The following is an 11,740-nucleotide window of genomic DNA, read 5'->3' as shown; positions in this document are numbered from 1 at the left end:
AGCCATGCCCAACGCGAATTCTTTTTCAAAGGAGATTTGCTGCGTGCCGGGGCCGAACTGCCGCTGATTTGCGGCGGAGGCGGAGGAGGACTCGGGACGGGGGCCTCGGCGGACATTCCTCCGCCGCCGCTCTGTGCTTTCGTAGGCCTGGAGGAGGGAAAAGAGTCGCTCGGTCGCGTATGCACGGACGGCGAGAGAGCCAGCGCTCGCTTCCGCGATTATCCGAGACATCGGAGGAAGTTAGGAGATGGTTTTCGGGGGAGGAACTGCGGCATATCTATACGTACTCGCGAGCGCCACGAGGCGAAGGGAAAGGAGTTGTGCGAACGACGAAGGCACGGGAGCGGAGACTCGAAAGCAGAGAGGAGTCCGATAGGTAGAGTGCCTGCGCAAAATGCGCCGATGTGGAGGGGAACGAGGGTTAAAAACACCCTGCGAACGAGGCGTGCGGCGCCGACTTTGTCCGCGTCTTGCGGAGGAGAACAGTGGAAGATTTAAGAGCAGGGATATGGCGAGGGAGCTTCAGATTCGAGGATGGGGGCCGGCGTTCACGCGCGTCGCTTCTGGCGGAGGAGAGAGCAGCGCGTAAATGAATCATTTGTATCGTCCCTGAAGCTGTTGCACATACTCGAGAATTTTTGACTGCTGGGAAGGGACGGCATGTGGACTCAGCCGGCGCGCTAGACAGGTGTCCGGGGCCGCACGAAAACGGTTGCTAGCTACGTCACATTTGACGCGGGCGGTTGCGGAGAAAAGCAAAGGAAACGGGTTAGAGGTTGGCGAAGTACACGCGTCTGGGAATCTTTTCTGTGCCGAGACGCCACTCTACCCTGGCGAGCCTCTCCCCCGTGATGATGCGTTGGGCCTTCCAGCGTCGCATGGGGAGAGCTGGAAACGCGTGTAGCTGTGGGCTGTCTGAAGCTCCCGTATGATCCGTCATCAACTGTCTGTTCATGGGCGTGTTTTAGCTCTCCACTGCAAGAAATCAACACGACGGGCCCCAGGCGCTGCGCCTTTTCTGCGGTCGCGTGTTGCTTCGAGGAAGAACCTAGAGAAGTTTTTCTTGTCTGAATTCGTTCCTTTTTCTCTGGGAGGCCTCCCTTGGCAGCACAACTCGTCCGGGTCAAGCGAGGCAGTTCCGCATTTAACAGATGGCGCGCGTGACTTGCCTGACTTGCGTAGACAGAAAGGCAGGCGACTCTCCATGATGCGGCAGCAAATACGGAGTCTCTCTGACTGAATGACACTCGTTGCTCGGGTGCATTTAGACAGAGAAGACTCGATGTCTAGAGGGAATTGCCTGAGATGGGAGGGCGAGAAGGCTGGTACAGGGCATACGGAGTACATCGGTCGGGACGGTACTGTACTATCCTTTGCGAGTAAGGTCAAGTTTGCAAAGCTAGGGAACGTGTGATGCATTCGAGCGTCCGCTGCCGGCGAACAGATCCGGGCTGCCATCAAACTTGTAGCTACTTTTTCAGCCTATGAACTGGTGTATCCGCCTCTTCGACAGGCACAGCTGGCCCTGGCGCGTGCAGCAGGCCACGTCCAGCCTAGGCAGCCGTCAAAGTGCACTGGTTACGAGCGCCGAATCTGCGGTTCCCGGATTCGCGGCCGCAAAAATGATGGCAGACACAGCTTTCAGACAGAATCGAACGTGATGATCGTTCTGGCGCGCCGCACGCGTGCATATTTACCGCCCAAGTGCCTGTCTCCGACAGACTAGAAATAATGTGAGACTTGCGCCCGGCAGTCGACTGTGTTGCTCGCCCGTCGTCAGAGGCATCTGACGCAGGACGCCGGTACATTTGCGTACACTGTGGATAAGTCCTTTTTGCGACACTGTGCTGGAAGGCGGCAGCTGACTTTCTTCCCATATGGGGTAGTGTCATACTACGGATGGGTCCTCTAGGAAACGAATACCGGGTGGCGGTGCGCAACTAAATCCGCTGCAGTGTAGGCCCATAAGCAGACGAACAGGGCGAGTATCGTTCCTGAAGGCGGTCGAAAGCGTGCCTCTCGGCCGTTAAATGCATATATACATGTATACAAACCTTCGAAAAGAGGGGGCGTCAAAAGGCTCCATGGAAGGAAAACGGCTCCCGGTGTTGCGGACTGGAACTCTTTCAGCAAAACTGGGTGCTCAAGCTCTTTTCTCTGCCGTTTGGATTTCTTTTCTGCTCCTCCCCTCTGTCTGCATGGCTCAGACGTGCGTCCGGAAAGCCCGATGTCTCTACGCTGGAGGACTCGGTGGCGAACGTGGCATAGTGACACGAACCCGGTCACGCTACGTGGCTATGCATCAGTCCTGACCAGGATTGGCGTCACGAAACGCACAGTTGCCCCTGCCTTGACACTGATAGTGCGTGCCACAGAGCTCTCGCGGGTGCTGCCGATGGTCGTCTGAAAGAATGTGGAAACTCCGCGTGTACATATGCTTGCTCGGTAGATGTTTGTCGTTCCCTTCCTGGTTTGTCGAGTTGTATCCTACGTCGCAAGCTGAAGCAGACCGGAAATGTTTTTGCGGCTTATATGCGAAATACACAGCCGTAGTGATCGAGAAATCGTCCTTGCAGTGGCGCGCGGCCGCGCCTTGTTGCCGACGAAAGGGTCACTTTGTGGGAGCGGCATTTCGCATGTGCTTTCAGGCCCGTTCGGTTTTGCTGACGTTCTAAGACGTCTTCCTTCCGCTTCCTGCGTCTTGTGCTTGTCTCGTCTCATTATTCCCTTCTTCCGCGTCTTGTTGGTTTGGGGGTGCTTCCTTCGGGGATCAGTGACCCATATTTCGAGCCGGCGCTTCGCTAACCTCTTCTGTGTAGCCTTGCGCTTAGCAGAGCCAGCCGTCGCCGCATTCGAGTGCCTTTTATGTCAAGGTCCCTCTTTCCAGCTTCCCTCTCTTTGTCTTTTCTTCCGTTTTCGTTTTTCCTTGCCCTATTTCTCGCCTTGACGCCCAACTTTGCGAGCGTACACGGTAGTTTCTCTTGCTCTTGCCTGCACTGCGACTAAACACGGCTCTCCCGGGCAGGTTTTCTATCTGCCCTCCTGTCTTGTGCTCTCGCTGGCGTTCCCGAACCGCAGGAAGAGGCTTCGCCGCTGCCGGGATGCCTGACGCGGCCCTCGTCCTCTGTTCCCCCCTTTTCCTGAAGCAAGTTCATACGCCTGGAAAATAATGCTGAAGGGGGCGGTAGACTCGCAGGTGGTGCACGGAGAGGAAAACCCTCCGTCTCTTCTTTGGTGTCTCGACACGCCTCGTCTTCTCTACCGGTTTCGCGTCGGGCTTCACTGTCTCTAGACGACCACGGACTTTCCTCTTCGCTTCCTGTGTGTACCGTTTCAAGCGTTTCTGCTGCCTCACGAACCTGAGGCTGCCTGACCGCCACCCTTCGTACGACAGCGTGTCGCGCGTTTCCGCCGGGGGAACGCGACCTGATTTTCACGTCCTCTCTTTCTTCGCCGCCTTCGATTTTCGAATCTTCACTCACCTGCGTGCCTTTGCCCCCGGTCGTTTCTTCCGCCTCTTTCCTCGACACGCCCACATTTTCTCCGCCCTCGCCCGTCCTCTTCGTCATTCTCTTCTTCGTTCTTGGCGGTGCCGCTTTCCTGCTTTCTGTCACATGTTCCTTTGTGTTTGTCCTCGTTTGTAATCGTCCTCCGTTTCTCCCTTCGGCTGGTGCGCCGCCTCTGGCCGCTTTGCGCGGTTTTCGGTTTCGAGTTTCCTCCTCCACACCCGTTTTTCCTACTTCAAAATGTCGCAGTTTCGTGACACGTTCACAAAGGAAGAGCAGCGCGAGCCGCTGCTGGACTACGACGACAGTGCATTTATGTTTTATCTCTGCACTGTTTCGTTCTGCACAGTCGTCCCCTGGACCTTTTTCTCCCTGAAGAAGGTCTTCTACCCGGGATCGTATGCGAAACGCTACCCGGAGAAGACCAAGGCGGGCTCGGTGTACGTACACTGCAAGTGTTCAGAGTGCGTGAAGAAGAGAGAGCGCGAGAGCGCTCAGGCGGATCGGTGGACAAAACGCGTGTTAGGCGGCTACGCGTGGGTCGAGAAACTCGCGCTGTTGCTTGCTTGGCTTGCGCTCCTATACCTCTGCGTCAACCTGCCGGAAATGAAAAACCTCAAGACGTTCGATCCATTCGACATTCTGCAAGTCGAGCCGGGCGCCACAAACAGAGAAATAAAGAAGGCGTACCGCCTGATGTCGCTCAAGTACCACCCGGACAAGAACGTCAACGACCCGACTAGCGCAGCGAAATTCATTCTGGTTGCAAAGGCCTACCAATCCCTTACAGATCCTGTGCGTGCCAGCCTTCGCACGCAAAATAGCTGAGGAGACTCATCCAGAAGAAGTCTTATATGGCGGCCTTTTCTCACTCGCGCGTGTTGCCTCCGAACGTGTCGGGTGCTCCCAGGCTCCGCCTGTGTGTGCGTGGCTGGTTTGGTATCTGGTGTGCTCTGCCTGCGCTCCAGTTACCGTTCTGTACGACTGCAGGAGACACGCCTCTAGAGGGCTGCGTAAGACAGGTAGAAGTGTTCTGATTCCAGTGTTCGACTACGTTCAGTGCGTGTGGGCCTATGAGCAGGCGTCTGCGTGTCGCTCTCGCCCGCGGCTTCCGCCGCGTGTGCCGAGCAGGGGGATCTCTGCGGAGTGTGAGGCAGCCGCACGCCGGCGCAGGTGGAGAAGGACCGCGGCGACTCGTATCTCTGCGCGTCTTTGACGCAGTCTGTTAATTCAGATGAAGTTCTGCGGAGGCAAGTTCACGGCGCCTCCTCTGACTGCAGTCGAACGTTTGCATCCTTTGTCTGGCGTGTGACTCAGACTGCCAAGGCGAACTACGAGAAGTACGGGAACCCCGACGGGCCAGGCAACATGAAAGTTGGCATGGGTTTGCCGCGCTTCTTGGTCGAGGAGAAGTATCAGTTGCTGGTTCTCTCGTGCTTCTTTCTCTTTCTCCTTGTTCTGCTTCCCATGGTCTTCATATGCTACTACCAGCGACAAAAGAAATATGCGCGTAAGTAGAAGTCATGCTGCGCTCTCGGCCGTTTGCTGGCTTCGTCGTTGGGTGCCTGGGGGGGGGGGGTGGGGGGGAAGGGATGGGGCGGGAAACGGCGCCGTCGCTGCCGAGCGTGCCGGAGCTCCGCGCGTCGCAGCAGCGTCCAACCTCCACTTTCGGGTTCCACTTCATCCGCTTCAGAGGGAATCGCGAAGCAGGCGAGTTGTGGAGAGCGCTTTTCTGACGCACTGTCTTGTCGCCGAGCGTCTTGAGCACGCGCGCGGTTGAGCGGGCGCCTTAGTGCGGCGCGAGCGTTCCCTCGTCCATGTGTCGTTCGCTGCGCGGCGGCAACACACTCTCGCAGATCTGCGCGCTTTTGTTCCTTCGCGTTCTGCGGTGATGCCTGGATCGGTCAAGTTGTTCGATTCTCTTGTCATTCTGAGCCGTTTGGGCGGGCCTGCATGCGCTGCACCGCGTTGCTGTCGCCTCTGACTTCCGCTGCTCAGCGAACGGCGTGCTAGTGGAGACCCTTCAGTTCCTCACGCACTACATGACAGAAGGCAGTCGCCTGCGGAACTTCCCTGAGTACCTCAGTGCCTCGGGCGAGAGCCGCGCGATGTCTGTCGAGAAGGAGGACGACGTGGAGATGCGGGCGATCATCGACCATGTCGTGGAGCCGAAGAAACGCGTTTTGAACACGCCCGTCATCGTCAGGTGAGACAGCGAAGCATGAATCGCATGCTGTGCCCTCGGACGTGCTTCAGACTGAACGAGGAAAAAAGAAAGAAAGGAGTAAATCAAAGGCTGGAGCTAGTGCACGAGGGGAAGTCTTCGCATCAAGACAACTACAGTGGGCCTCGAGATAGAAAGTGCTGTATCTGCACGGACTATAAGTCACGGAGGACGGAACGAGGATTGCAGCGAGATGGTTTTCTACTGATTGCCTACGCAGTCCACCTCATCCTGCACACCTTCGTTTTCCAGAAAAACGCTCATTTTCCCCCTCTGTTCGTCTTGCGTGGCTTGTTCATCGTTCTCTGGACGCGGTCTAGTCTGATTTCCGTTTCGTTTCGCGTTTCTGTCTCGCAGCTCTTCCGTTTTTGGCGTCTTTTGCTCTGGCGTGAGCCTTGCCTTTCGTCACGATTTCTCTTGATGTCGCTCTGCTGGTGTGCGCAGGAACTACTACCTCATCCTTGCCCACATGCAGCGCTTCCACCACCTCATGAGCGATCGGCTGCGCGGTGTACTCGACGAGCTCTTGAAGTGCGTTTGCCACGGTTGTCATGCGTGGGGATGTTGTCTTCTTTTCATCTTCTGGTCCTCTGTGTGCCTTCTGACGTGCTGCGTGCGCCTCGATCACTCTTCCCATGTTCTTCGCAAGCTGTTTGTTCAGCCCGCCTCTGAACGTAAGGCGACGAATCCGAGGCCGCGGCTCTTACTCGCTGCATCTCAGTCCTCTTTGCGTTCTTTGTGGGTCATCTCAGCTCTGCAGGCGCGTTGCCTGGACGCGTTTTCGCTCCTTCTTTCTGTGTTTGCGCGCAGGGTGTCTTTGCCAATCACCCAGTGCATGGCGGAGATCTGCGTGCTGAGCGACTGGCTCCACGCGGCGACATCCGTCATCGAGTTCCGCAGGTGCCTGGTACAGGGCCTCGACAGTCGCTGTTCGACGCTCCTGCAAGTTCCTCACTTCACGCCCGACGTCGTGCGGCACTGCCAGCGGTGAGGAAACTCTCCAGCCCGATCTCCAGCTCGCCACCACGCGAAACACACATGGGGGGGAGGGGGGGGGGAGGGGGGGTGGCTCGCTGCCGCGCCCGGGGCGGCGTACGCGCCGGTGCTCAAGGCTTTCAGGGGGTGGAAAGGGGGGTGGGTGGGTTTACGGTTTAGAGGGGGGTTGCGGGGCCGGTCGTGAGGGAGCATTTTTTTGCTTCCCGCATGCGCCTTGGCACGCCACTCTACTTTGTCAGACGGCGTCCGCAGGCGGATGCATCCACGTGCGCAGAGAGTAGTCCTCTGCATGGCTCGTGTCTATTTTTTTATCTGTGTCTTCGTTTCTCTACCCACCTTCATGGTGCGCGACGCGTCGGGGTTGCGGTCCTGCGGACTGCGCAGCAGGACACAGTTGTGCGCTAGAGATTGCCTTTCGGGGGGGGGATGCAGATGAGCGTGTGCCCATTCCCTGGTGTTCAATCTGCAGAGGCAAGCACGCCGCTCGCGAGCTGGGCGACTTCCTGCGGCAAGATCCGGAGGAGCGGAAGGGGCTCGTCGAGATGGATCCCTCGCAGCAGCTGGACGTTCAGGCTTTCTGCCACCAGGTGTCGCGCATGAAGATGGACGCGACAGTTTTCGTTGAGGACGAATCAGAAATCGTCGTCGGCGATTTCGCCACCTGCCAGGTCACTCTCACGCGCATGAATCTCAAGGTACGGCTTTCTCCGACTTGCACCACAAAAGAGATCTCTCGACGGCCTCTTTTCTTCACACCCATCTCTTTGCGTAGGTTGGTATGGAAATTCGTTGGATGGACGTGTGTGCTGTCGTGCCGGTCGCGTTTTCTCTTCGTGGGTGTCGATTCGGCGCAGTTTTTACGGCGCTTCGGGAATTCTTTTTGGCGTGCGCGCCGTCCTCTCCCGCGGCGGGGAGCTTCGCTGCTGTGTGTGCCGAGCACCTGCGCTGCCGTTTGCTTTAAGGACTTCAGAGAGTTCCGCGCCCTCGTTTGCGTGTCTGGCGCTGCAGGAAGGCGAGGCGGCGGGCGCAGTCCACGCGCCTCTGCTGCCGTTGGCTAAGTACGAAGAGTGGTGGATTTTCCTCATCGACAAGTCGGAGAGCGCGTCCACTGGAGGTAATTCATTTTCTCTTTTGCGCCGCTTCTCGTCTCCAGGTTCTTCCTCTCTGCGGGCCCCTTCACAGTCGTTTTGCTTCTCCTCCGTTCCTCCTACGTTTTCCTCTGCTTCTCGGGTCACTCTCGCACCGGGCGGAGCCTTTCTGCCGCGTCGTGTTGGCGGGTTTCCGGCGCCGCACAGCTGGCGCCGGCGCGGCTTTCTCTTTTGAGTGTCCACGGGCCGCCCTGGCCTTTAGTTCGTTTTGCTGAGTCTTTCGGTCGGCGCGCCCGCGTGTGTGTTCAGGGCGCGTGCTAAACTTTGTTCGCTGCAAGTCGCCTGAGCGCGTGGTGGAGGAGCGAATCCAGTTCCGCATCAATCGCGTGGGGAAGCAGAGCGTTATCGCCCTCGCCATGTGCGACTCCTACTCGGGCTGCGACTGCGCGGCTGAAATCGAATTCAGAGGTGAGTGCAAACGCGGTTGGGCGTTTGCGGAAAGCCGAATGACCCTCCTGAGGAACTTGCGGCGGGGTAGAACGCATTCCAGTGATGCGGGCGACACCTTGGGGGGAGCTTGGTTTTTTCGAGGACGGCGCTGCGAGGCGGGGTATCAGTTCTGTGTGTCTGGATAGTCCCCGTTTGCATGCGGCGGACTGGCTGCGGAGCGCCTGCCTCTGGGCGTGTGTCGGCCGACCAGTTCAGGCTTCTCGCTGATTCCGCAGCACAGCGGATCGTACGCGTGGACGATTAGACAGAGGAGAGACGCCCTAGGGTTTATCTTCAGCGGGGGGGGGGGGGGGGGGGGGGGGACGGGGTTGGTGCAGAAGGAGCTCGAGGAGCGCGAAAGCAGAGGTAGACAGGTACTCTCCAGTGCCTGTCTGTCTGGGCCTTCGCGAGGAGAACGGAGAGAGGAAGGAAGAGGAGCGCAGAAGCCGACAATAGTGGGATATGATGGTGAACAGGCCTCATTTTTTCGTGTCCTTGCCTGCCTGCAGCTTACCACCCTGAGGAGAAACCGCGCCCGGTGTGGATCCACCCTGAGGATTTGCGCCTGGACGAAGAACCCACTCTCTTCCAGCAAATGCTCGGTAAGCGTACCATACAGCCAGGAACTAGGAATCTAAGTTATAAAGTGTGGGCGTCGTTGCTGCTGAACCCCGTCGTCGGCGCGTCGCCAGAGAACACTGGCGTCTGCGTCGGTGCGGCTCACCCTTCTTTGTGGCGCGGCGTGATTCTGCTCAAGGAAGCCCGCGGGCCGAGAGTCTCACGGCGATGGCACAGGAGGGCTCGCTGCACGAAATTTCGCTGCAGGACTGTCTCTTGATGCGCTCTCTGGATCCGACTCTGTCCCGCTTGTTTTGCGTTCCGCTCCCGCAGGCGAGATTTACAACTCGAGCGACGAAGAAGAGAGCTTCGACTTGGACGAAAACATGCGCGTGGCCGTGAAGAAGAAGGCACCGGAGGAGGCGAAGCCGCAGGACGCCGCCGGAAGCGCGCAAGGCGCCGCGCAGACTTCGCCGTCAACGGCTGCAGCGAGCGCGAAAAACGAAAACGCGAGTCCACAGACTGTATCGGTATGTTGAGACATGCGGCAGCCCGGTCGTCTTCGTCGACCCGATCGTTTCGCACAGCCTTGCTCAGCCTTCTCGCCAGCTCTGTATTTCACATGGGCACATATACAGTTTCAGCGAAATGGCGACAGGTGCGTGCTTGTATTCGTCAGTCGCGCGAATCCACGTAGACAGCGGTCTCGTGGGCTCAGGCCCGTTGGGTGACTGGGGGGTGTGCAGGGAGTGCGTGAGCCTTGCGTCTCGTCCATTTGCCTTCAGGGAGAGGAGCAAAACGGAGCTGAGAAAGAGGGTCAGTGATGGAGCGATGCCTCTTGCTGGTCGCGGGCGGAGCTCCTTCCTCGTCACTCGTCGAGGGACTCGCGCTTCTGATTTTTTCTCTGCGTTTCGTTTTCGCAGCTGTGTGCGGTTTGTAGCGAGATCCACGCGTCTCGTCCGTTCGCCTCGACGCCTCGCCGTGCCACGTGAACACGTCTGTCTATGAAGCTTGCTCGGTGCATGTGTCTGTATGTCCATTAGTCGCTGCGTTTCAGTAGGTTAACCGTAGGACAGTGCCCCTCCCCCCCTCCCCCCCCCCCGGCCGCCCCCCGTTGGCGTGGCGAGCATGAGCGTCTCTCCAGCGTGTGTGTGCTAGCTGCGGCATGCTAAGTCTCCAGTGCCCCTCTCGTTCATCTTCTTGCAGCCGACGTACTCAGCAGGGGAGGTCTTCCACGTGTTCTGCTTTTCTGCTGCCACATGCCCATCTGCGTGTGCATATCTTTTACACGTGTGTATGTAGTGTGTGCTTCCTACGTGTGTATTCGACCGTATAACTGTGTGCGGGATTCTGTTGGATGCGGAGTCGCAGCACGTGCGCCTTTCGGAGCGTGGAGCCTTCTCCAGCTTATACAGTTCGGACATACATGGAGGCGTCGCCGTAGAGTGCATCGTCTGGTGGCTGAGTCATTTCTGTCTCGTTGGAGAGCCATGTTCGCGAAGGCGTTGAGAGGGAACGCCGCTGAGCAAAGGACGAGTTTTAGGGTTTGTAGTACGTGGCAACGTACGCTTTCCGTTCGCTTCTCCGCAACTTTTTTCGACTTTTTCAGTCCGCTGGAACGAAGCGAGCAACGTGTGGAAGAACTCCGCGGCGGAGAGTGCGGCTCTCCTTGTGCTGCGCCCAGCGCATATGGGCATTACGTTGTCGCACCTTCGCATGAATTGTCCGTGGGCAGCTGCCGGTGTCTCCCGAGATCGACGGGGTCCTCTCCATTTGGATGCGCTCTCTCGCTCGAGCCGTTGCAACGACACACGTGCGCGGATAAAATGCATGGGCTGACAGACATACATGCATCCATGCGCACAGCAGCACTCGCGGGAGACTTCGGTATAGGCTCAACCAGAGGCATGCTGCATTCGTATTTGCGCTGCGGCCTACAGTTCGCGTACGGACGCTTCAGGGGATGCGTGTGTTGCAGATGGAACACGCGAGCTTGTCTGAGTGGTCTGTGGTAGCATGCGGCTCTGGGAAAAGTGTCAACGCTTTGTGAGTCGACTATAGATTTGAGGATCTGTTTCCGTTCACCTATTAAACCCATGCGTGGGATACTCATATAAGGTGCGTGCGGTAAGCTGAGCGGCGTGTCAGGTCAGTCGCAGCGTTGTTGCCCATCGATGCTGTATGCTCTTCTCGCGGTACTAAACGCCCTCCCTGGCGAGCCTGCGGCCTGTCGCACAGCTGCCGCGAAAAGCGTCTGAATAGGGACGCCTCACACCCCTGCGTCGGGTTTTCACGCCCCCAAATGGCATCGAAGCGACAGGAAATGCGCACATGGGCTGTGCATGTGCAGTGTCGGACATAGTCATGTGCACCGTGCGAATCCGACAGTTTCTTAGAGGGAGTCCCACTGAACCAGTTCCCCTGTGTGAGCTGCCAAGATGCTTGACTTCTCCCGCGTCTCTCCCAGGCATCGAAGCAACAGGGTTTTCGAACACGTGCATGCATCCTTACGCTCCTGCATGGCATGTGCCTCCTGACAAGGTACGTTGCGCCAGGCATGTGCTCAACAGAAAAGACCGTGGCTGCAACCTCCAGGCCTACGCTTGCTCGGGACCTCGCTGCATACAATTGGCCTCGGTTCATTCCAATTCCTGGCGGAATCTGAACAGGTCGCGTTCTCGCATGGCCTCCTCCATATTACGAACATGAAGTGCATGTATCAGTCTGGATGAGCGCACTCCACAGTTGCGTGATTACTACCGGGGGTTGATGCAGCGTAAGCCTGGTAGGCGTTGTAGCTTGCAGGGGCAAGCGGCGTGAACGAAGGGCGTGGTCGCACCCGTAACATAAAACGTTACAGTGTAAAAGGCTCGTTTTTT

General features: G+C 57.8%; 1 protein-coding gene across 1 annotated transcript; it reads left to right on the top strand.

Annotated features, from left to right (window-relative positions):
- Window positions 1-3,746: 3,746 nt before the first annotated feature.
- Window positions 3,747-9,685, top strand: BESB_085120 (DnaJ family Sec63 protein; the record flags this gene model as incomplete). Its single annotated transcript, XM_029366862.1, has 11 exons — window positions 3,747-4,301; window positions 4,824-5,016; window positions 5,505-5,712; window positions 6,175-6,261; window positions 6,541-6,717; window positions 7,196-7,421; window positions 7,735-7,840; window positions 8,124-8,282; window positions 8,813-8,905; window positions 9,195-9,391; window positions 9,647-9,685. 11 exons carry the CDS (start codon window positions 3,747-3,749, stop codon window positions 9,683-9,685), a joined length of 2,040 nt encoding a protein of 679 aa, XP_029217322.1.
- Between the last annotated feature and the right edge of the window lie 2,055 nt (window positions 9,686-11,740).

Source organism: Besnoitia besnoiti, chromosome VIII (assembly GCF_002563875.1).
Source record: "Besnoitia besnoiti strain Bb-Ger1 chromosome VIII, whole genome shotgun sequence".
Classification (NCBI taxonomy): Eukaryota; Apicomplexa; class Conoidasida; order Eucoccidiorida; family Sarcocystidae; genus Besnoitia; species Besnoitia besnoiti.
This window is presented reverse-complemented; position numbering and strand designations above follow the sequence as displayed.